The sequence below is a fragment of the Trachurus japonicus genome, chromosome 13 (genome assembly GCF_045865225.1).
Source record: "Trachurus japonicus isolate A0001 chromosome 13, Traja_1.0".
In the NCBI taxonomy this organism is placed as follows: Eukaryota; Metazoa; Chordata; class Actinopteri; order Carangiformes; family Carangidae; genus Trachurus; species Trachurus japonicus.
Window position 1 is genome coordinate 40,153,187 of NC_140919.1, and position 26,331 is coordinate 40,179,517.

The window sequence follows — 26,331 nt, forward strand, 5'->3', positions numbered from 1 at the left end:
GTCAAAGACGTTGTTTGAACCACTTTATTCTGTGTTGGCGTTGTTGTCCTTCCCTCTGTACGGTTTCCCATCAACCAATGAATGGAAAGACAAGATAAACATGCTTCCTTTCACAATAAAATCTCTGATATTACAGTATTCAGCAACATGACTGGCCTCTTAGCCAAAAGTAGATAACATTTATTTTCAGAGTTTATCATAGATGATAGATATGGCCCTTTTTAAAACAGGTGAGATAAAAAGTTATTAAAACCAGGCATGCTGTCCTCACAAGAATAAAGTAGAAGCGATAGTTACAAACACAGCACCATGAAACATCAATATCACCATGACACAGAACTCAGAAACATCTGGAAAAAGCAAATGAAGAGTATGGAAAGGAAAATGTTGGACGTACTATATTGGACCTCAAATGATAAAATAGTGAGGTTTTCATGTTGTACTTGATCGTAATGATTTGCGGCAGATACAGTGTTCATGAGTACACACAGGATTTCTCTCACTTCTCTCAGCGATGGCCTTGCTTACATCTAAAGTGCCACTTTCTCAGCACATTTAAGATAACACAAGTATTCCAAATGTATATTACATAAATAAATAGCCACTGCACCGTGCAGTGAGCGTCAGCAGTACTGTTTCATTGATATCTGTTCCCACACTTACACAACACACAACTGCTTTATCCGTACAAGTAACTTTGGTTGGTGACTTCTCTCCATGGACCAACTTTAATGTGGCATGAGATGAGGAAGTAACACACAAGGACAGTTCAATTGGCCAAATTTAATTGTCCTGCCCCAGAAACCCCCCACCCCACCAAAAAAAATAAAATAAATCTCATTAATCCCAGCTCTCTTAATCCTAAATGATTTGCACTTTTTAAAATTACAAATACGATGTGGGCATTGCTGCCTCCTTTAACCCAGTAGTGACATCTTGAAGTATTAAAGCAAAAGACAAGAAAACGAGGAGGGATGTCGTCTGGCAGCACTGTGACGGGGGGTGGAAACCATGACGGTAATGCTCTGGACGGATGCTAACATTCAAAAGGGTGCCACTTCGCTTCAGCCACCAGCTCACGTCTCATCTCATTGCATTGGGGAAGCCTTTGTGGGGATCATGATCCGGGAATCCATATGCTGTATGAGGGGAACTGGAGAAAAAGGTCGAAGCAACAGATTTAGTGTCCTCACAGTTTAAAGTCTGATATTGATTATGTTAAAAAAAAAAAAAAAAGCTCAGTTTGTTATTTTGACAGATGATGTAAATGCCTAAGAATGAAGAAAAAGTCTTAGAAGACAAGACAGGAGTTGTCATCAGGATTTTATTTGTACTCACCTGTGTAATACACCACCTCCTCCCAGCCCTCCTGTTGCCAGGCAGCGTTTCTTGTGTTTTCTCTGGACTGCAGGTCTTTGTAAGCTGAGATCAACAAATTAAACACATTTTAACATTTCTTGGAGTCAACATACTATAAGACAGTTCCTGTTTTACATGATTGAGGGCTGAAACTAGGGAACATTTCCACCACAATCTAATATAATAGCGTAAAAGATTCATTATTAACCAAACAACAGATATGTCTGGACACTTGGTTGCAGCAGATGAGGTGATATCTTCCCAATTGTTGTGGTGAAAATTTTATCAATCACTTGCATATACTGTATGAGCAGACATGTATTTATTTTCAATTGTGTTTGGGTTTTCATGAAGGCTACTTTTTGCTCTGTCTCCATCATGTATCAAGGAAAAAAAACAACTTCTCTTTAGCTGCTACATCTTGCAGTACGTTTACCAGCTGGATGCCAACTGTGGCCGTCTGAGCAGGTAGTATATGGTGCATTTATTAAAGGGATAGTTAAACATTTATGGGCAATGGGCAAATTGGCCCATTGCCATAATCCCTATAGTTTTAGCAGTAGGTTCGTTACCTTTAATTGTTGGTGCAAGCTATTTTTAGAACGGCAGAGCAGAGCCGTGAGCTGCTCAGACGGAGGCTAATGGGATTTCTTGGTTCAAACTCATCAAATACACAATCCAACAACTCCAAAACACTCTGGTGGACAAGTTGTGACCCGCACATTCACCACGCTATGAGCTAATAACACAACGTTACAAGACAGAGTTGTTTTAGAGGTAAATTCATGCAAAACCGCTGATGCGTGTTCCCATCGGGGCAGTTTTTCAGCAAGCAGTCTCTGCATTTGCCTGCATTTGCATTTCGAATGAATGTGCAGGTCACAACTTGTCCACGACATTGTTTTGGAGTTGTTGGATTGTGTATTTGATGAGGGAAACCAAGAAATCCCATTAGCCTCCGTAGCGTAGCTCTGAGCAGCTCGCGGCTCTGCTCCGCCGTTCTAAAAATAGCTTGCACCAACACCGAACCTACTCCTAAAACTATAGGGATTATGGCAATGGGCCAATTTGCAAAAATGTTGAACTATCTCTTTAAAGCTTTCTCACTGGTAATACCTGTCTGCTAACTAAGACTATAGGAGCAGTGAGAGAGTGTGTATCAGTGGATGTAATAAAACTGCTGGCAAGAAAAACCAAAGTGCAGAACAGAAAGAGATTAACTGCTCCGTACATCCGAGACAAACTGCAGAGTTGAGCAATAATCATCTGCTGGTTCATCAATACATGCTGCTCAGTTCACATCTACACATACTCATATCCTCCACTGTTTGTTTAAAAACATCAAACACTGCAGCTTTAAGCCTGACTGATTTAAGAAAACACTGGAAAATGCCAAGTCAAACCCCCACACATGAGTAGAGTAAAGAAAAGCAGCATTTTAAAAACAGGAACCAGCTATTTTAGGCATCTCTGATTGATAAGTAACCTATTAGGACTATTATTGATGAACTTTCTGTGTAGCAACTAATGATTTCAACACTATCGACGTGTAATTCTTGCATAAGCTGGTATTTGACCGTACCCCAGAGGTGATGAACCATATAGAGGTTGCCGATCTGTGAGAAAAACCCTCCCACAGCTTCACTGTTCTGCTGGCGATATCCAACAGCCCTGGCCCTGCAGACAAAAACAACTCCTGTCACAACACGGGCCAAAAACACCAAAGCTTCATCTGGCATAACAGAACGGGGCCCGGCACACACACGCAAGATATTTGACCAAGTCCTTCAACAAGGAGTTCCACATCATCTTTCAATTTACTTGTTGGACTTGTTTTTAATTTACACAATTGGGACATTGTCCGTTTTGTTAACGTAAGCTGGACGGCAATTGTCTTCCATAGCAGTGATGATTACCCACTGCAGCATCGCGTCCAAACATAAGAAGCGAGGCAGCAACTCACTGTGTGTACTGTACGTCTTTGTAAACTAAGTGGACTGAGGCGAGGGAGATGTTTGAAATCCATTACGAATCGTCCCAAAGCAAACATTCACTTACTCAAATCATAATCACTGTCTGGATACTGTACAGCCTCAGTGCTTCATGTTGTTGTAACTTGAACTAGGATTTAAAGCCTTCAACTCCACAAATTATATTGAAATTGCCCTAAATTACTTTACTGGCATTATCCACATGGCTACAGACGTTTGTTCAAATAAAGCTGGTCAAAGTAAACCTAAATACGAAAATACACGGGTTTAGGAAAAGATGATCTTGTCTCAGCCTGGTCTTGTTATCCAATGCTATTTTTTCCCCGATGATTATTTTGAAATCACATTTATGTTTTTCTGAGAAAGATGGAAACACAAAGACTGAAAAGATATTATTACTCATGGGTTTTACATTTTACTGTCATTTTAAATGGTGCACGTAGCTGGTTCAGGATCGCTACAAATCCGTTAACCTGGATTAAAATATGGAGGATTTTACTTGTTTTTTAAAAAAAGAAGTGAAATGTAATCCAGTGGATTTAGGAACTGAACTAAAAAAAAAAGGCTCGGACAAGTACAAAGACTAACACAGAGATCCAGAGAAAACAGAGAAACAAACTAGGTTGTGTGTAGAAACCTCACGTCTCCATTTCAATCAATTACAATCAACTGATAAATGCTGACCTGTTCGCTCCGTCAGACCACGCACTGGCTCTTTTTCCAGGCTCATTATACATAAACATTATGTAGCGTATGTAATATTACACTTGATTTTGAGTCTTGGCCTGAGAGCGTGACAGTACAGCTTCAAAATAGGGCCTCTCTGTGGAATAGTGCTTATTAATGACAGTGTGATGAGGAAGGTTTCATGTAGTGCAACTGTTCTGTAACTACAGTTCAGAGAATCAAATGAATCCAGGCTGCCTTACCAGTAATTACCCCACTCGATCATGGTTCCCGGCTGCGGGAAAGAAAACACAGGATCCGTTATTACACTGAGACATATATATAATCCAGAACTACACAACATGGGTATCACACTTTATTCATCTTTCCAGGGTAAACATATTAACACAAATGAGTGATAAAGACGTAACTCGGGTCTTTTGTCACTGTGAAGACAGACTGCAGTAACAACTGCACCGTACGGGCCTTCCTCAATCATTCTCTGGTGCTTAAGGCAAGAAAATGCACTGCTGCTTCTGGGATGTAATCTCAGTCGGTGATGGGGGATAATGGTTTGACTTCATCACATGTCACAGGGAGGGATTATTCAGCAACAGTTTTGCCTATAAGACTGTACAGTACGACTTAGCTCTGCAGCTGGAGGAGTGTGTATCATATGCATTACATAGGACTGAGACCAGGTTTCTGCTGATCCAGGGTAAAAAATCATGTGCGACTGGACTGCCAGTTAAGCACCAGTCTGTAAGTAGATATAAATTGTGAATGAGTGACCCGGTTGGAAAAAAAAAAATAGCACAAGAGGTGACTGTTCTATCCTAAATGCTAAAGGCTGAAGACACGGGGCCCTTGCATGTCATACAGTACAGTACGCTTGTGAGGGTGGAGGCAATTTGGAGGTCACGTAAGTGAAGCATGTGACGAGGGAATCATCTGTTTAAGTGGGAAAACGTGAGCTGGAAAAGTGAAAGAGTAACGTTCTCCCTTTCTACAGCGGCACGCTCAGCGGACGATTTCCTGCCTTGAGGTAAAATGGACGAAAGTATGAAGCTGTGATGACACGAAAAAGGAGTGATTTGTTAAAGCGGAAATATGCAGGATTTTTACCTTAACTATGCTTCATTTTACCTTAATTAAACATCACCCAAGTAATTGTGATGGTTAAAAATGACTTAAAACTTGTTCCAGGGAGAATGGAGGCTCTCTGCCTTCCACCTAGCGTCTCTTGGCTGAAAACCAATGACAGATAAGACTACACAAATATACACATTGTAAGATCATATATGATATATACTGTAACGTTATCCACCGCTCCATGGATTGATTTCTCGCCGGTTTCGTTGAAAAAAAATGCACATGACCGGGAGGAGGGTTAGCAACACAGAGGAAAAGCGACCAGACTTACATAATTCCCCTTTAAAGGTGGATAAAAGTTTAGAAAAAGATTCAGAACATGAGCTCATTTGGTTCATTAGTGAAAGTCCTTTATCTGAACCAGCAGTCTCCAGATAAGAGGGCGTTGTGCGCTGTGCAGATTGCAAAGAGCTTCGAGGCAAATTTTTTGACTTTGGGCTGAATAAATAAAACTGACCCGACTTGAAAATAAAGAGTAATTAACTCAAGACAACTCAAGACAAGCCGTCCAAGTGAGTTTTCTAAGTTTAACAAATTGTTTGGATTTCTCAGTAAAAGGAGTTGATTACATCGAGTCAGACGTGGGGCAGGGCTTAGCTCGTAAATCATTCGCTATCATCAACTATAATGACTGCTAATGATAAGATAAACCCCGGCCCTGGTAGTGTACTACTCACCCTGAGCTGGTAGGACCTGAGTTCGTAGATGTTGGGGCCCTCTCGGGGTGCGGGCTCGTTCCAGAAGCTGAACTCCAGGAGGAGCTGGTTCCTGCGAGACAGCAGCATCTTACCGCGCTCCTTCCTGTACGCTGTGAACTCCTGCCGACCGACCGACAAACACCGTCAATAAGCGCTACAGAGACTGACGGCTGCACCACGTAAGCCTGACATGGATGGACAAGATGCCTGTGAAGGAGTCTTTACTTTACCTTGTTCTGTCGGAGCTTGTTCATCACCTCTGTTAGAGCGGGGTATCCTCCTCTGTAACGCCACAGGTGGACTACACAAGGGCAAACACATTCAAGTCACTTGGTTGCATCAAATAACTTATTATACAGGCCTGTGAAGGTGCTGCTACATCCTGCTGATTAAGTTTTTTTTATTTTTAACTGCCCTAATTTACCACTGCACTTTTTATTGTAAAGCACTTTGCGATTTTATCTGCGAAAAGTGCTAAACAAATAAAGATTACTTATGAAACTCATAGGAACTGTTCATTACGCTGCCTGAACATACTACGTATACTATTATTTCTAATGGATATCTAACTTTGTGGATACGTCTCTTTTTTCAAGTAATATTAATGAATTTTACTTCTGCAATCAATCAATGCAATAATTAATTAATGTGATATTTTGATAATTGTTTGTTTTATGCTGTTCTTTTTAAATGTTTTGTCTTCATGTAAAGCACCTTGAGTTGCCTCGGTATGAAATGCGCTACATAAATAAAGATGCCTTGCTTTGCTTTGCCTAAAATAATGAGAAATTATGACCCTGGAAATAAGAATGGTCATTTAATATGGTGCTATAGCTTCTACCAGTTTAAAAAAAAAAAAAAAAGTAAACTTAAAAAAACATGACAGATATACCTGCATGTGGATGGATATGTAGTATAGCATGCCTGCTGATTGGAAAACAGTGCAGACTCCACGTCTGTTATGCTACAAAATGTTAATACTAGTAATCCTACCAGCCTGGTCTTGTTCTCCATACCAGGTATTCCAGGTTCCCACCAGCTCACAGGGGTAGTACTTATCAGCATGGATGGACGGCAAAACTTCTTCACTGTGGTGAAGGAGAAATACTACATGTATTTAACAAAACCTGGATCAAACCCTGAGATACAGCAAACAGGTTAATAATGAATTCAACACAGTCTCCTGATATAAGATGTAGAAGGTCCTTTAAAGCTGTACAGAAATGGCCGCGCCGAGTTGTCACGAGCTGCAACACGAGTTTACCCGAGTAAGGAAAACGAATTTGATTGGTCGTTATCGAGCGGGCGGGATATTCAAAGTTTGGGGCGAGACCGAGCTCCGTGTGTGTGTGTGTCTCAGACGTTTGAATGACGGATGACGGATCCAATATCAGTGGCTGGTGAATCGTGTGCAGGCTGACGTATAATCCGTGCGCCTGCATTATCCAATGCGGAAAAAAAATACACACTTTCATCCCGGATTTACTCAAAAATAGAATTTTGCACAAAGTTTGGCCTCCATCGTCTGATAGATGAGTTATTACATTAATTTTATGACCCAGAGTGGGCTCAAATTCAATTTTCTTTTCTGTACAGCTTTAAACCTGGTGCAGGGAAGTTTTTTTTAATGAACACTGTTGCTGACTGTGAACGCTGTGGATTGTTTGTGTGATGTTGATGCTTTGCACTTATCTTGTACTGTCTGAGTCTGTGTTTCCTTGTTGTACATTGTGTGAAGGTGACATCTAATTTCCCCTCTAAGGGATTCAATCAATCAATCAATCCAATCCAAGCTACTTTAAAACAACCAAATCAAATAACAAACTTTCTTTTCCCAGTCACATGTCCGATGTCTAATGTTGCACGAGCCAAGTCAGCCGAGGCAAATGGCCTTGAGGCATCTTGACCACCTCACAGGAATAGACTGCTCCGGACTATTTTTACACAACAGTGCACGAGGCAGCACTTAGGTCGTCCCGGTCCCACACCACCACCACCACTGTTACTGTTGACACTACATCTGCTGCACTACCCAAGTGTATATACCAACAGTATACTATACATGCTTTGACAACACAATGTGAAATAACACAATGTGATATAACCACTCACCAGAGTTTGTTGTACGCTTCCAGGCACTCCGGCTTCACGTTGTGGACTGAGAAGAAAGTTTGCGTTTGAAAACAAATCTCCACGTTATTTCAGGGATGAGTGCTTAGTCATTGTGCAGAATACAGAGTAGGGGAACTTACACTGAATTTTGTAGAGGTTACTCGCCTCATTTTTGGTCAGCAGGTTGGCGTGCGCGTCCTTCCTCGGATCAACCTTCCTCACGAACAGTGATTTGAACCAGCTGTCCTCACGGTTTCTGCAGCCTGATGTTGCAAACCCTCTGCTGAGACAACACAGGCCATGATGAGCATCAGCTGCATGGACTTATAGAAAGTCTCCCTCCTTCTCTGCACCTCTGCATGGGCAAACTATTGACTGGGAGGATGTAGGCTACTGAAGAGGGAGAGCTGGTGTAGTACAATGTTTTACAGTGAGCAGATCAAAACACACACACACACACACACACTGAGCCTGACACCTACAATGTGCACACAACGACAGGGATGCATATGAATTAGTGCAGGTAACAGGAAGTAGCTCGTATGTAGCATCTGATACATTCAAGTTGGCAATAAAGATAAAGTATCAAATTGACCTTGAGCTTCAGAGATGCTCACTGACAAAACATGACAGAGACTCGTCTTCTTTCACCTTCAGCAGCAGCAAACACACGCAGCGTCGGTCTGCAACACCTCGCAGTAAATAAATGTGTGAGCAGTTTGTGGGTTAAGTTAAAGCTGAAGGCCACTGAGGACTGAGGCTAGCAGGCGGCGGGCTAGCTCCCTCTCTCTCATCGTAGCCACCTCACAGAGCTGCTGATACAAACACACAGCGGCCCACAGCCACACGACACACACACACACACACACACACTAGTAGCTACACGCCGACCCCCTGTGCACGCTGCCGACCGCCCACCTGCTCCAGAGGACCAGCCGTCCGGCCGAGCCGCCGGCGCTGCCCGTGGCCCGGGCCAAGCCTCCGCTGACTCTCTGAAGGACTCCAGTCGCCATCTTCAACTGTGATACTGTACACAGACACACACACAGGCTGCTGTTCCCGCCGCCGCCGCCAGGGGGGGCTGCTGCTCCACAGGCCGCTGCTGCTCCACAGGCCGCTGCTGCTGCTCCACAGGCCGCTGCTGCTCCACAGGCCGCGGCTCAGCAGCACGGCTCAGGTTACCGAGGGTTACTCTGTCTGATACCAGGCTGCTACTACTATAGGGTACCCTAGTAGTAGCCTAGTAGTAGTAGCAGTAGTAATAATAATAATATTATAATAGTATATTATAATAGTATTTAATCTGTGCAATTTCTTAATCTAAATTTTGTAGCTGTGTTTATTTATTCATGATATCTATATCTATTCACTGTATTATTCACTGTATTTGTATTATTGCACTTAACGGTATTCAGTATCTTTTATCCTTCTTTAGCCTGACTAGGGACAAAGACTGCAAATTAGCTGAAGCTAGACGCCTTGTATGCATCGCATTTTTCATTCTTTGTGGCAATGTTGTATGTATCGTCCCTGTTATAAACATTAAAATAAATAAATAAATAATAATGATGATAATAACACATGTGCACATGAACAATTCAAGTGTTGAATTACGTAATCTAAAACTTTCCTTGAACTAACAAAAATAACACAAGACAGACAGACAGACAGACAGACAGATAGACAGATAGATAGACAGATAGACAGATAGATAGATAGATAGATAGATAGATAGATAGATAGATAGATAGATAGATAGATAGATAGATAGATAGATTTATATTTTGCTTCTTTGTGTGTGTGTGTGTGTGCTTCTTTGGAGGAGGGTCTGGCGAGCGAGACTACTCTGTCTGATACTATAGGCTACTACTACTATAGGGTACCCTAGTAGTAGCCTAGTAGTAGTAGTAGTAGTAGTAGTAGTAGTAGTAATAATAACAATAATGATAATAACACATGTGCTTTATGCACAGCTCCACTACTTCCTGAAATAAACCAACTCCTTTATTTCCTGTTTTACATTATTGGACCAATTGATTAATCCAGGTGTGTCTGACCTCACAACAATGGTCAGACACACCTGGATTACAGTAATCAGTGATCATATTTATCCCCAGTTTAACTTATGCTGGAAAAATGTTTTGTTTGGCTACACTGAACATGATAAAAAAAAAACTAAATTCTCAGTTTTATATGATTAACTTGTTAATTATTTTATCCAAATTGTATGTACATACGTCTAAATTTTCTGGTAAGAAGCCAAACTTCTTGGAACTGTCTGCATACATGTATGTTGGTCAATATATCTCCTCCCTCTGTGATTGTGAGAATAAAAAAGCTGTCAAAACGTATGATCTTTGTAAGCTTTACAAAATATTTATTTAAGTTTATGTTTTTTCTGCCTTGCTGTCATCCCCTGGGGTATTTATGATGGTTTGGTTGTGTATTAATGTTGTATACACTTATTTCATCTAACTATATTCAGTCCTGTGTATACTCTTGTTGTCAATAAAGTTGTAAAAAAAAAAAAAAAAAAAAGATTACAGTAATCAGTTTGTCCAATAATGTAAGACAGGAAATAAAGGAGCTGGCTTATTTCAGGACAACACGTTCTCACTCCCAGTGCGTCAACCCCCTGACGAACGGTCACTGTCCCTCCTCGTCACATGCCTGACTCATTAGGTACCCGTTTTTCGTCATGAGGTGACGAGCGGGGATTTCAATTCATTCCAATGCAACCCCCTTCGCGGCGATATGTGACGCTCAGAGTAAAGTGATCCAGCCGACCGGACGCGGCGCTGAACGACGCACTGAGCTGGAAAACTTTTTTTCCCCTTTGAAGCTTTATTGAACCTGGTGTGTCTGACATAGCTTTCATCCAAGCCGTCATTTTGGTTATTATTTATTTACTGATCTTGGCGTTGGTGCAGAATAATAAATAAACAAACAAACAAATAAATAAATTACATCCTTGTCGGAAGACCAGACGGGGTGGGGGTGTGTAATAAATAAATAAATAAATAAATATTTTTGTCCCGTGCGTAATTGTCAAGATCCGCATTTCGATTAAACTCGCCTTTCTTCTTTTGTACGAGTTGTTGGACGACTGCATTTTCATTTTATTTACTTATTTCCCTGTCCTAAGTCATGTTTATGGATACACAGTTGAACATATTGTCATTTTACCCTCGGCATTTTCCCCTCACTTTGCTGAATATCTGTTGATTCATGTCATAAACACGTTTTGTTCATTAAAAATATGTGGTGTTTATTAAAAATATGTTGTTCATTCAAATCGGTTGTTGTTCATTGCAGAACAATAGAATATTAATACGGTGATTTATATACAGATATTGATCGCGCAGTGTGACCACAATCACTACGCACGGAGGCGTGAGGGACATTTGAAACAGCTGTATCAATCGTCCCTGCAGCGACTACTGACACTTCAACCTGTTTTGGCTCTAAACTTCAAAACTATGACATTGCATAGTTTAGGACCTGTTTATGTACGAATTCATCTGTTGTTAGGTCATATTATTATTGCATGAAACACACAATACAACTTTTGATCACAAAAAAACTACCGCACGTAACATTTTACTTTCCGTAGTAAAAAAAACAGGTTCGCGCTAATAACTTTTGAATGGCGTGACGTAATTTCACAAGCTTTCCCAGGATTGGTCGGTGTTGAGTGCTGAACTAGAGGATGTGACGTCATTGCAACGGCGCCACCGGTCGCGACCATAGACTGCGACACTGCCATCTACGGCGTCTGGACGGAACTACAACACCTTAACAGTGTGTTTGTGATCATGAGGAGTGGAAATTAAGCCATGTTGATTTAATTCAACAGCATGTGAATAAACAGTGAGGAATCAGAACAGTTAGACAGCTCTTTTTCAACAAAGTCCAAATAATTCAAGTAACTCAAGTCATATAGGCCTTTTTTTTTTTTAATTCCAGAAAACAACATTTCTCCCCCCTTCTCCCTCCTCCCGCCCAGGAACCTTAGTTTATAATATAGTGTAGAATGAACCCGTCCACTGTAGTAATGTTTATGCACAACTGCACCACTTTAGCCAGCTCCTTTATTTCTGGTTTTACATTGGACAAACTGATTAAGGCTCCATTTTCAGGAGACACAGCTATTCTTTAATAACTTTCACATTCGTTGGGTTACGTTCAGAGGTTTATCAGGGCAGGGCCTAGGGTCATCCAGTGTTAGCAATTACAGACCCATCTGACCTTCAGAGGGGTCACAGGTCAACTTTTCATGTGAAATTTGACGATTTTTGCTATCAATTCAGGCATAAAACAGCAATACTTTGAGCTGGGAAGCTGAAATCTTTAGATTCTAGTCCAGACCTTGGAGCAGATTGACGGTGCCAAATATCAGAGCTCTGCTCCACTCGGAAGTGTCCAAAATGGCCAAAAAGCAGTGTTCATTTCTAATCCCCCATTGTGTACAAGACTAAATTCAACAGATAGTCTTTAATAACTTCCACATGCTTTGAGCTGGAAGTCTGAAAGTTTCAGGGTTTTGTCAGGGGCCTAGGGCCACCCATTATCTGCAATTTCAGACCAATCCCACATTCAGAAGGGGTCAAAGGTCAAGGTTTAGTGTGAAATTTGACGATTTTTGCTATCAATTCAGGCATAAAACACCAATACTTGGAGCTGGGAAGCTGAAAATCTTTAGATTCTAGTCCAGACCTTGGAGCAGATTGAAGATCAGAGCTGTGCTCCACTCAGAAGTGTCCAAAATGGCCATGGTAAGTGTCAAAGGTCACAGGGGTCAAACATCAAAGTTAATCCTAACAAAACACACACGCTTTAAGTAATCATCATGAAATTTAGATGAGTTGTATATCAGAGAGTCCTCTATCATTATATTGTATTCCCATTGCTCCGGGGGCCACGGGGGGCCCCTGGGGGCCACTTCGCTTTCCCATGCTCTCACAGATTTGGGTGTCGGGTCAGTGGATAAGGGCCTCACAATGAGTCCACAGGCCAAGTTTCAAGTGATTCGGTTGGTTTCTATGGAAACAGCGGCCTCCTGGAGACAGAGGAATGCGGCTGTTTGAAGCCCCGCCTCTCGAAAAGTAATGGCTCAATCAGGACCGAACGCACATCAACGCGTTCGTCTTGGGCCCCCGGAACCACTGATATCAAATTCAGAACTGTACGACTTTTAGAAATATATTTCATCCATTTCAGCTTTTCTGACTCAGAAGGTCTCTCAGGCATTAAGTCTGAGAGGCTCTGAATCTGAAAAGCTGAAATGGATGAAATATATTTCTAAAAGTCGTACAGTTCTGAATTTGATATCAGTGGTTCCGGGGGCCCAAGACGAACGCGTTGATGTGCGTTCGGTCCTGATTGAGCCATTACTTTTCGAGAGGCGGGGCTTCAAACAGCCGCATTCCTCTGTCTCCAGGAGGCCGCTGTTTCCATAGAAACCAACCGAATCACTTGAAACTTGGCCTGTGGACTCATTGTGAGGCCCTTATCCACTGACCCGACACCCAAATCTGTGAGAGCATGGGAAAGCGAAGTGGCCCCCAGGGGCCCCCCGTGGCCCCCGGAGCAATGGGAATACAATATAATGATAGAGGACTCTCTGATATACAACTCATCTAAATTTCATGATGATTACTTAAAGCGTGTGTGTTTTGTTAGGATTAACTTTGATGTTTGACCCCTGTGACCTTTGACACTTACCATGGCCATTTTGGACACTTCTGAGTGGAGCACAGCTCTGATCTTCAATCTGCTCCAAGGTCTGGACTAGAATCTAAAGATTTCAGCTTCCCAGCTCCAAGTATTGGTGTTTTATGCCTGAATTGATAGCAAAAATCGTCAAATTTCACACTAAACCTTGACCTTTGACCCCTTCTGAATGTGGGATTGGTCTGAAATTGCAGATAATGGGTGGCCCTAGGCCCCTGACAAAACCCTGAAACTTTCAGACTTCCAGCTCAAAGCATGTGGAAGTTATTAAAGACTATCTGTTGAATTTAGTCTTGTACACAATGGGGGATTAGAAATGAACACTGCTTTTTGGCCATTTTGGACACTTCCGAGTGGAGCAGAGCTCTGATATTTGGCACCGTCAATCTGCTCCAAGGTCTGGACTAGAATCTAAAGATTTCAGCTTCCCAGCTCAAAGTATTGCTGTTTTATGCCTGAATTGATAGCAAAAATCGTCAAATTTCACATGAAAAGTTGACCTGTGACCCCTCTGAAGGTCAGATGGGTCTGTAATTGCTAACACTGGATGACCCTAGGCCCTGCCCTGATAAACCTCTGAACGTAACCCAACGAATGTGGAAGTTATTAAAGAATAGCTGTGTCTCCTGAAAATGGAGCCTTAATCAGTTTGTCCAATGTAAAACCAGAAATAAAGGAGCTGGCTAAAGTGGTGCAGTTGTGCATAAACATTACTACAGTGGACGGGTTCATTCTACACTATATTATAAACTAAGGTTCCTGGGCGGGAGGAGGGAGAAGGGGGGAGAAATGTTGTTTTCTGGAATTAAAAAAAAAAAGGCCTATATGACTTGAGTTACTTGAATTATTTGGACTTTGTTGAAAAAGAGCTGTCTAACTGTTCTGATTCCTCACTGTTTATTCACATGCTGTTGAATTAAATCAACATGGCTTAATTTCCACTCCTCATGATCACAAACACACTGTTAAGGTGTTGTAGTTCCGTCCAGACGCCGTAGATGGCAGTGTCGCAGTCTATGGTCGCGACCGGTGGCGCCGTTGCAATGACGTCACATCCTCTAGTTCAGCACTCAACACCGACCAATCCTGGAAAAGCTTGTGAAATTACGTCACGCCATTCAAAAGTTATTAGCGCGAACCTGTTTTTTTTACTACGGAAAGTAAAATGTTACGTGCGGTAGTTTTTTTGTGATCAAAAGTTGTATTGTGTGTTTCATGCAATAATAATATGACCTAACAACAGATGAATTCGTACATAAACAGGTCCTAAACTATGCAATGTCATAGTTTTGAAGTTTAGAGCCAAAACAGGTTGAAGTGTCAGTAGTCGCTGCAGGGACGATTGATACAGCTGTTTCAAATGTCCCTCACGCCTCCGTGCGTAGTGATTGTGGTCACACTGCGCGATCAATATCTGTACTATAAATCACCGTATTAATATTCTATTGTTCTGCAATGAACAACAACCGATTTGAATGAACAACATATTTTTAATAAACACCACATATTTTTAATGAACAAAACGTGTTTATGACATGAATCAACAGATATTCAGCAAAGTGAGGGGAAAATGCCGAGGGTAAAATGACAATATGTTCAACTGTGTATCCATAAACATGACTTAGGACAGGGAAATAAGTAAATAAAATGAAAATGCAGTCGTCCAACAACTCGTACAAAAGAAGAAAGGCGAGTTTAATCGAAATGCGGATCTTGACAATTACGCACGGGACAAAAATATTTATTTATTTATTTATTTATTACACACCCCCACCCCGTCTGGTCTTCCGACAAGGATGTAATTTATTTATTTGTTTGTTTGTTTGTTTATTTATTATTCTGCACCAACGCCAAGATCAGTAAATAAATAATAACCAAAATGACGGCTTGGATGAAAGCTATGTCAGACACACCAGGTTCAATAAAGCTTCAAAGGGGAAAAAAAGTTTTCCAGCTCAGTGCGTCGTTCAGCGCCGCGTCCGGTCGGCTGGATCACTTTACTCTGAGCGTCACATATCGCCGCGAAGGGGGTTGCATTGGAATGAATTGAAATCCCCGCTCGTCACCTCATGACGAAAAACGGGTACCTAATGAGTCAGGCATGTGACGAGGAGGGACAGTGACCGTTCGTCAGGGGGTTGACGCACTGGGAGTGAGAACGTGTTGTTCAGGAAGTAGTGGAGCTGTGCATAAAGGGTTGTGAACAAGAACAATTCAAGTGTTGAATTAATCTGAAACTTTCCTTTAACTAACAAAAATAACACAAGATAGATAGATAGATAGATAGATAGATAGATAGATAGATAGATAGATAGATAGATAGATAGATAGATAGATAGGCTAGATAGATAGGCTAGATAGATAGATAGATAGATAGATAGATAGATAGATAGATAGATAGATAGATAGATAGATAGATAGATAGATAGATAGATAATGCATCATTCCTGCAGACTGTGCTGCACAAACAATGTGCTGCTAACATTTTAGTGTATTACCAATCACATTGTCACATTTTTACTTTACATTTAAGCAAAGACTGTATGAACAAAATCCTCTACAATATGTAACACAGTGTTTAAAAAACAACAACTAATTAGCCTATTATTCTTTTTAAAATTATGATTAAAAACACCACACACAATCTTAAAACTGTATTCTATACTTTCCCTTTCTTGAATATAAATCGAGTTCAAATAAAATGCAGCATATAAAAACATCTGGCTGGAGCATCTTAATTCACGTGCAGTCACGTGATCGCAGGGTTGCCAGAAATTTGTGATTTCAAAAGGTTGGGAACCACTGATGTAACATATAGATCTGGTGTGTTCAGTGATCTGGTTGAGGTCCAATGTCTTTCGAGTTCATTGTCCAGTGTTTATAAGGTTGTAGCCCCTTGCTCCTTGTTGAGACTAAGGTCACTCGGCCAGGTGTCCCTCAGGTCAGCTCTCTGTGAATTTTGTCCTTTTCATGAAGACAATGCTATGGTCCAATCAGCTGTCCTATGAAAGCAGCTATCATATCAGTGGCACGTCCCTTACACTGCTATCCCACTAGTCCGTAGTGCATCATATACTAACTACTATGATGATATGGTTTTGTGGTGGCAAAACATTTTCTGTCTATTCAGTAAAGAATTTAAAAGAACGTCTTCACACATCAGCTGTCTTTCTGAGTTTTAATAAGCATTCATGAATGGAGTCACACACATATGCATGAACAGTCCGTCAGTGGGTGAGCTAGAGTGATCTCAGGCCTGCTATCTTTATAGTTCCCAAAACACATGCCAATAGACAAAATATTGGTGGTTCTGCCTAGTCTCACCACCAGGACACAACAATCCCTTGTAAATTCCACAGGGCTCTCTGTCATGGGAGCCCCTCTGCTCTTAACCTTTAACTAGTCCTAGTGGACACTCTGCTGTATCTCACAAGATGTCATCAAAGGGATTAACTGAGTACAACATATCATAAGGTGAAAAGAAGTTCTGTTCTGTTACAACACATGGGTTAAATAACAGAATTTTCCATCACAGTATCCTCAGCTGACATCCTTAGAAAAAGGTCTGGGTCTCTGACAGATGTGGGGGCCCTCTTGATGGAAATCCCTCCCTGCTGCTGGCCTTAATACAAAGTACAATACAATTAATGCATTAATGTAACGAAGCCTAGCCAGAGCCAAGCCAACATACATTCAGAACATCTGACATGTTTTTCAGCCAAAATGTGTGTTCATTTGTAGAATATGTGTTTGAGATCATCAGTTATGTTGAGATAGTGTTGGTATATGAGAAATATCCTCATTGGACAACTGTATTAATTCATATAATGTCAAAAACTGCTCATCCAAATAAGGAAAAACAACAGTCCATCATTACTTTAAGACATGAAGGTCAGTCAACATGGTAAATTGCATGAACTTTGAATGTATCTTCAAGTGCAATTACAAAAACCATCAAATGCTCTGATGAAACTGCATGGGTCTCACGGGGACTGTCCCAAGACCTACCTCTGCTGCAGGGGATAAGTTCATTAGAATTACCAGCCCCAGAAACCGGCAATTAACGGTGTCTCAGATTAGAGCCTAAAGTCTAAGTACACAGCATATTCATCAGTTTTCCAGAGGCTGTGTGAATCAGGCCTTCGTGGTCAAAATGCTGCAAAGGAAAGAACAACTGAGGGAAGCTGATATAAAAAACAGATCTGCTTGAGCCAATAAATACAAGGATCGGACATTAAGTGCAGAGAAAACAGACGTGTAGCTCGTAAAGTTAATGTAATGCACATTTAAAAAAGACTTGTATTCAATTTGTAAAAAAAAAAAAAAAAAAAAAATCTATTTAATTCTGCACAACCAGGGCTGTTGCTAGGAATTCTGGGCCCCCTGAAAGAATACTAAAGTGGGCCCCTGACTTTTCCACTTTTTTTCTTAGACTACTTATGTATTATAATTTTTTATTTAGCCTACTTTGTTTTGATGCTAATGCAGCATTACTATGAGTATTCAGTGTTTTCTCACAGGTTTACAAGGAGACTGTGGTTTGTGGTCGGATCGTCAGTGGGGGGTGGGGGGGGGGGGGGGGGGGGTGGGGGGGGGGGGGGGGGGGGGGTCGGTGCAATCGGACCGTATAAGTTTCGCTTTTACCACGCACTGCTGTCATGCATGCGCACTTTTCCGTGTGTGCGAGAGAGAGGATGCCAATACGGAGCAGCGCTATGCGGAGATGAATGAACGGAACGAGATTGCGTTGCCGAAAAAAGAAAAGAAAAATCTATTCGTGGCGGATGTAATTCCTTTGTGGCGGGCTTTTGTGGTGGGGCCCCAGAATTATCATCACCTTTCTCCCATATACAACAGCCCTGTGCACAACATTTTCAGTTTTGTTAGTAATTTGGCCTGGATGTTTGCAGTAATACATCCCCTGGGAGGCTGTTACATGCTGTGTCTCTTTGTTAGTGTGTGGCTGTGGTGGTTGCACTCTGCTAACCACTACACCTGGGCCAGATTACCACTCAGAGCCTGGATGTATCTGCTGGAGCAGGAGGTTTGCTCAGGGTCGGTCAGAAGGGCGCGAGGGTTGGTCGTGTGGATCCTGGCACTGTGGCCTAGTGACTTTCTGCCTGTTGGGTTGTTTGTTGTTGTTGGTTTTTTTTGGTAACATTGTCTTGAGGGTTTTCCCAGCGCATGGCTGTCTTTTACTGTGTTCTGTAAGCAGAATGTTTGTGTTAATATAAGTCTTAAATAGTTCTATCTTCCGACAGCAATCACTTATATAGAGTGTTTGGTCTGAAACACGGGTCTGTCAGTCACTCTGCTCTGCTCTGAGCCGAGGAGAAAACTTTCCTTGTATCCTACAACCTTTATCCAATGAGGAGAGAGAACGGCATAAAGGGGCAGTCCTCTCTGTGTGTGCAGCCAAGGGATGCGCGTGAATGTGGTGACGTAGGGACGAGGGCGGGGACTGCTAACTCCATCGGCTGACAAGAAGTTAGCCAAAACCACCGGATCGCTTACTTCTGCTTTAATTATAATCCATTGTTTATTTTCTATCTGCACCCTTGTGTAATATCTGTTTTGACCAGGTTTTATTATTTCATTCTTTGTTGCCCCCCTGTATCCCCAGACAACATGGGGGACGTAACAGGGGCTAAATAGCCCAAATAAATGAATTATACTTTATTAGACCTCTCACAGACCTTTTCCCCCAGCAGATATTTTGACTTGTCCCAGCAGGAAAAGCACAGGTGCTGCTAATAACATTAGTGATAACTTAATTGTACTTTAAGTGCAATTGAACCAGCTAACGGAATTCAGCCCTAATTAATTTTATTATTCACACCTGTGATTCTCCTGCTGTGAAACAAACAAAAGAAAAAGCTGTCAGGGGAATTGCTCACATGTTTTATTTTAACAATGGACCGAGGTGTGAGTTTTTCTGACAGGTTTATTGTTTTCTCAGGAAACATCTTAAGTGAACAGTTAATGAATAACTTGTAAAAATTATTTCCTGACATCAGGACAGTGCCCGTCTCTTTGATAACACTGGGTAAGAAGGTATTTTTTGTTTTTTAGCTCATCAAAGCGGGGAAAACACAAAACACAGGTGTAACTAATGAAAATAAAATATGCTGTGGCAATGAGGCAGCACCATGTCAGAACCCCGGGGGCAGATCACCTCACTTTTATTACCCTTATTAATCACACCTGTGGTTTCCTGCTTTGACACCATAACGTCAGCAGCTCCATATGATATTGGCCTGTTGTCTCTTGTGGTGGATATCAATCTGCCCATGCAGTCAGAGGCAGCAGGTCCCACACACTGCTGTCTCTCAGTGCATCATATCCTACTATAATGATCAACTATCCTGCAGCTGACATCCTTAAAAAAGCTGTGATAGCATCAATGATGATATAAACAAGAACAAAAATAAGATACTCCATCATAACTCAAGGTACTGTGCCCTACAATAAAGTCAAAGCAGTCGAATACTTCCCAAACATGCTTGCTACACCATTTAAACAGGAGGGGGCGCTACTCTTCCATTCATAGCAACAGCTGTTTTGGTCCCCAACAAAGACCACTGACACAATCACAAACTGTAACTCTGGGATGATAATCTTTGGAGCCAACAGAAACCAATGTAAAAGTTAAATGACATCCATAAATCAATGCATCACTTCATATCCGGTCTTTGGCACCGTATGGTCGATGTTAACCACATGCCAAAGCCAAAGAAGATATCATCATTAGTGCAAAACAGACTGCGGATTGAAAAGCATTTGCAAAACAGACTGACAGGTATGGATCCAATCTGACCTCGCTTGTTATCTGATGACCTCTTATATGAAATCTGTTTGCAGTTGTGTTTCAGATGTCTCTGAGCTCTTCCACCAAAGAGATATTTGCCCCATAAACCCCTCACATGTTTTTGTTTCAATAACTGTTCAAATTGTCCAATATTTGACTAAAATACGGATTAGAGCAAAGTCCAAAAAACTGAAAACAGATTTGTGCATCAGAACTTTAGTTTTTCTTCTTTCCTCTGCCATTAATCAGCTCAGAACACCACAGATTTGTCCTGTGACCCTTTCGGAGGGGCCTGGTCCCTAGTTTGAGATGTCCCGGACTACACTGCATTCATCAAGCAATTAAAACTGGCATCACTAATTAATCAGTAAATTAAAGCACATTTAACTGCCAAAACCTTTATTCAGTATGATATTGAATGCGGCGCTTTGTGCAATGGTAGATCTGAGTATTTCTTCCATTATTTCACCTAACACAAGACACCAAACTTGGCACATGTGCTTTATGCTTGCCTATTGGCACATTAACACAAGATAAATTGTTCATTCTTCTGGGAAATTTCACCCTTACATTATCAATTACTGACACGCTGTGAGAAATAGATGGAGTATATTTTTGTGTGTTTGTGAGGATCACATCAGACCTGTAGGATCCAGTTGCATGTGGATGATGGAGAGGGTGATGGGAATGCAACCATGGAGGAATTCAGCACAGTTTAGATTGATGACTTACCACCTACCAGTGACTACTTACCACCACTGGAATTCAGAAACTATGGAGGGATTTGTTGTAAATCCAAAGACATGAATCACTAGAGAGAATTTTCTCTGTGAAATGTGTTTGAATTGCAAATGTCAAAATGTCAATATGTCTGGGAATTCAAAATATGATTCTGTCCACTGAAGGTTTTCTCTTTTTGAACATAATACTGCTCTTCTAATGTTATTTGATTTGATTGTGCATTTAAAAGCTTAACCAGCAGTGGTGAACATCAATGTTAATGTCATGTCCAGTAGTTCTTGTCTCCTCTGGATATCAGCCCACTACACAGTTGCTATGATGTCAGTATCAATTTTAATGTCCTGGGCCTGTTATCACAAAGCATCTTAAGGCTAAAAGTAGCTCCCATCTGGCCAAATGTTGGAGAAACTGCTGAAAATAATGGATGCGTATATGGCCTACCTTCAGGACTGCTAAAAGTAGAAATCTTGGAGAAGTCACGTCACAAAAAAATATAAAAGACACTGCTGTCAGTCCACGTTGCATTGTTGTCGGGACCTTAAACGATGTGGAATAACTGAGAAGATACTAACTGCAACTGTAACTTTGTATTCCTGACAACTTCCTGCTTCCTATAGATGTTCACATGTTAAGCGGTGCCATGTTAAAATGCACCATCACAAGATTTCATTGTATCACTGTCATCAGCCTCGGAAAGGGATCCCACTGGGCTCAATTCTAGAGCACAAAGTTTTCTTCCTTTTAGTTCCACCTTAATCTGTAAATTACCACAACTAGCCTACTATGGAGCTGTTTTCTTGACTGTATATTGCTCTGTCTGTGAAAGTATTCTGAGATAGTTTGAAAACATTTTGAACTCTTGATCGACCCTCATATCCTTTTGGCAATGCTTGTCTTCATCTGCAAGCAAAGTTGTTATGACTATCTGCAGCACTTGTAGGACCTCTTGCCCCATGTTGGTTCAAAAGTGAAGCATGAAAGTTCATTCTTGGAAATAGTTTTTTGCCAAAACAAACCAACTCAAGGTGTACTTTGTAGCTTTTTACGGAGCTTCCAACTGTGCCACATAAAAGGTTTCCTTTTCCAAAACAACTGAGCAACCTTCAGTGATATGGTTGAAAGCTCTCAAAAAGGCCTCTATTTCTAAAGTGAAGAGTGAACTTCAATGTTTAATTCAAATCGGACACCATGGGGTCCAAAAGTCTAAGTCCTGGTTTGTTGCTTCCCCACAGCTCTAAAATCTCTAACAATATACTCAGATTTCACTTTAGGACACAATGAATTTCTCTAAACCGTGTCTTTGAGAAGAACAGCTGTGAAAACAGCTGAGATGAATCCTCTTCTAATGCACCAAAAAAACATAGATGCTTTTTACCAGGGAGTTTAGAAAAAAAAGAAAAAAGAAACATACATATACTATATTTATCAGGGAGTTTATAAAAAAGAAATATATGTATAATTTAACTCTACTTAGCTCTCTTGAACCCACATCCAGCCTCTTGCATGTCCTGGGTGGGTCTTCAGCAAATTGAATATCTTCAAGCCAAATTATCTAACCGGCTGTCTTTGCAGATCCCCCCCTCCCTCCCGTTATTATCTTTGGCATCATTACAGACATACTCGCTGTTAAAAGCTCTCCAAGAAATGCTGTTGAACTTGTGAGAAAATGCTTAGGACATAATGTTTTTAGACTTCAGTCCTAATCTTGTCTGGGTACTGCAGTGAGTTACAGTAATGTGGCACTACTGCACACAGTGGCACTAAAACATTTTAAATGTTTGATGAGGGCACTGTCCAGGAATAAGTCTGTGTTTATATTTCAATAAAGTAATATAGATAAGAAAATGACCTTTTCCAAGAATTTCCAATCTCAAATATTATGGTCCGATAAACTGATGATTGATATACGACGGTGACCAGGCTTAAATCAGAAATGGACAGACAGCTCTTGCATATTGTGTTGTACAGTCACCATACTGTTTTAACAATGCTTTGCACCCTTTCCCACTGATTATGAGCACCAGGATATTGCAGCTGCTGTGCTACTGCCCTATAGGCCAGCTATTTCACAGCCATGCAATTCACTGAAAGAGTGATGATATTATTTACACAACCTAATAACTGAGGAAAAGAGCAATTACTTATGAAGGCAGAGCCAGAGTAGGTGACAAATGAAATGAAAACTTAAGTGGAGCCACTCGAGGGCAAGTCCTACTCTACACCAAAGCACAGAGGACTGAACCTTTTTGGAATGATACAAAATAGGTGCAAAGTGAAATCACTTTCTGGCGTTGTTAAAAAAATCACAGTAAATGACTTAGTACAATTTAAAATGCATCTTTCCTTGTAAGTTTCAAAGTCGCGCTGATTCATTTCGAAGGCAATTACATTAATCTTATTTATCACTGGTTTATTCATCATCACCGGGCACATCTGTACCTCTGTGTTCAGGGTTAGAGGAGCCTCCTTTGTCTGTAGTTTCTGGCTCATGTGACATGTTTTATCAAGCCGATCCTTCAATCAGGGTTTGAGAATGGACAGAATGGGGTCCTGGGAAATAAAGGCATCCTGTGTACTCACTGTGGTATTTCATGACGTCGGGCCTCTGTCTATCATTGCTCTCTCAGCTGCTGCTGCGGCGTTGCACTCCTTCTCTATACAGTAATACTCAGACAGAAGGTCAGAGGTGTGAATGAAAAATTAAGTGGGCTGTGCTCAAGGCCAAGAATAAGATTTTTAAGAGGGCGAGAGCAGCCTTCTTGAGCCAGATCTTCTTTCACCTATGAGGTGATTGTCTGGAAGCAATTTAGCCTTTACATCACACTGTAACACACACACACACACAGGTATCCACAGATCACAGCAGCATCTTGTCATATATAACAGGAACCAAGGTCCCTGCGCTGATTTTAATTGCTGAAACTCAATTGGCAGAAAAAACAGAGCGGTCTGTTTTCCCACTGTTGGACGGCCGGGCATGTGTGAGAGGACGTCCTTTTTGGGATTTGATGGATGAATGGCAGGCCTAAATATTTTCTCTCCTTTGTGCTGTTGTGGTATTTCAGACCACATGTTTTCTCATGGTTTTCCTGGGAGAGGCTGGCAGTTTACAATAATTAAATCAATCATTATATCAACTGGTCCATTGCGATTATTGGACAAACAAAGCTTGTATCTGTTCAGGCATACACATACATATATATACACGTTTCTCGCCAAAACAAAAGCATGGAAATACTTTCTATTGTTTAAAAAATGATTACAAATGAACTATATCACAATAAGATACAATGATATGTAAAATATTTCTCACAGTTGAGCATCCTGGATTCTTTCCTCACAGAAAAATGTCCTATTAATCTGCGGCTATATCTGCAGTCATATCTGTAGAGTCATTCATTCATTTTCCATATTTCTTTTTTCCCTTCAGGGTCACAGGGGGCTGAAGCCTATTACTTTTATTACTGCAATGACCTCATAGCCCCATGTGGATGAGTGAAGTTCTATCTATCCGAACAAATAACTTATCTGGAACAGGTTGGTTATGCATATGGATGGCTCATCATGTGATATTGATGCTTTTTCAGTTATTGAACTTAACTTTTACTACTTCCAACATTTTAATATTTATAGGGATTATTTTTTTAGTTTGCTCTCTTGACGGGGATTACACTCGGATATGCTGTCACTGATATTTAAATTGATGAATACATTTGATGGAAGCTGTCATATAAAGTCCAATCCAAAAGCTGATACAGCACAAAAGCATAATTTTCTTTTTGACAGATAAGTTCATCTTCCTGGCTGAGGAGCTTTCAGGATTTTTTATTTTATTTTTATCTGAACTGACAGTGCACTGTGGAGGAAAATATCACTAAGGCAATTTATCAACATGTTTACTTTCAGCTGACAACGACACACTCCAGTAACACTGCAGAATCCTATATCTACCGTGTTGTCAACCTCTCCCAGCAGCTCATATACGTAGGTTGGACTGTAGCTAGGAAGCACGTGGTCCTTTAGTCTTGAGGAGTCAAGAATTCAGCATTTACTTACTGACAAACTGCCTCAAGTGCCCATAAATCAAACTGTACATTCATAGGTGTACTGCAAGCTACTAGCCGACTAGCTACTGTCTACTCCGGTCACTAGCCTCAAGGCACCCTCTTCTTTCTCGCCCACTGAGGAAACAACCTATGTACATTAAAGGGATAGTTCAGCATCTTGGCAAATTGGCCCATTGCTGTAATCCCTATAGTTTTAGGAGTAGGTTTGTTACCTTTAATTGTTGGTTCAAGCTGTTTTTAGAACGGCAGAGCAGTTCAGAGCTACGCTACGGAGGTTTCCCTCATCAAACTCATCAAATACACAATCCAACAACTCCAAAACGCTCTGGTGGACAAGTTGTGACCTGCACATTCACCACGCTATGAGATAATAACACAACGTTACCAGACAGAGTTGTTTTAGAGGCAAATGCAGAGACTGTTGATGAAAAACCGACCCAACAGGAACGCACATCAGCGGTTTTGCATGAATTTGCCTCTAAAACAACTCTGTCTGGTAACGTTGTGTTATTATCTCATAGCGTGGTGAATGTGCAGCTCACAACTTGTCCACCAGAGCGTTGTGGAGTTGTTAGATTGTATATTTGATGAGTTTGATGAGGGAAACCAAGAAATCCCATTAGCCTCCATAGTAGCATAGCTCTGAGCAGCTCACAGTTCTGCTCCGCCGTTGGCAATGGCAATGGGCCAATTTGCCAAAATGTCCCTTTAATATGAGATATTAATGAAAAGAGTTGTGCCACTTGTATGACAATATTCGGCCTCAAATTTCTCAAGCCTACTGTTCTTATCTTGCACAGAGATTGGTTTGTCATTTCAGTGCTTGTTTCCTTGCTACTGCTGCCCTCAGTGCACCTCTAGACCTCTAGAAAGGCTGGTGCACTTTTCCCATACATTTTCTCTGGGCTCTATAGCTCCCACAACTCAATATTTGTTTCACTGTTTCCTCTTTTTGTTGTCAATCACATAAGACTGTTTGGTGCATCCCTAAAACCATCTCTATT

The 26,331-nt window shown here is 41.1% G+C and overlaps 2 protein-coding genes across 3 annotated transcripts in view; both read right to left on the minus strand.

Annotated features, from left to right (window-relative positions):
• The window catches only part of LOC146976627 (BICD family-like cargo adapter 1), a 165,413-nt gene that overhangs the window by 72,027 nt on the left and 67,055 nt on the right, over nt 1-26,331 (minus strand). The gene's annotated exons all lie outside the window — the stretch shown is intronic.
• On the minus strand, nt 10-9,011 carry LOC146976634 (protein NipSnap homolog 2-like). 2 transcript variants are annotated; one of them, XM_085796559.1, is made up of 10 exons: nt 8,897-9,011; nt 8,119-8,258; nt 7,979-8,024; nt 6,860-6,954; nt 6,097-6,167; nt 5,846-5,986; nt 4,280-4,311; nt 2,942-3,036; nt 1,339-1,422; nt 10-1,153 (listed from the first exon to the last, which is right to left on the minus strand). In XM_085796559.1, the coding sequence occupies exons 1-10, from the start codon at nt 8,989-8,991 to the stop codon at nt 1,089-1,091; spliced, it is 864 nt and encodes a 287-aa protein (XP_085652685.1). In that variant the 5' UTR covers nt 8,992-9,011; the 3' UTR covers nt 10-1,088. The 2 variants fall into 2 exon arrangements, with proteins under 2 accessions (XP_085652685.1, XP_085652684.1); XM_085796558.1 differs by having other exon boundaries at nt 8,119-8,261.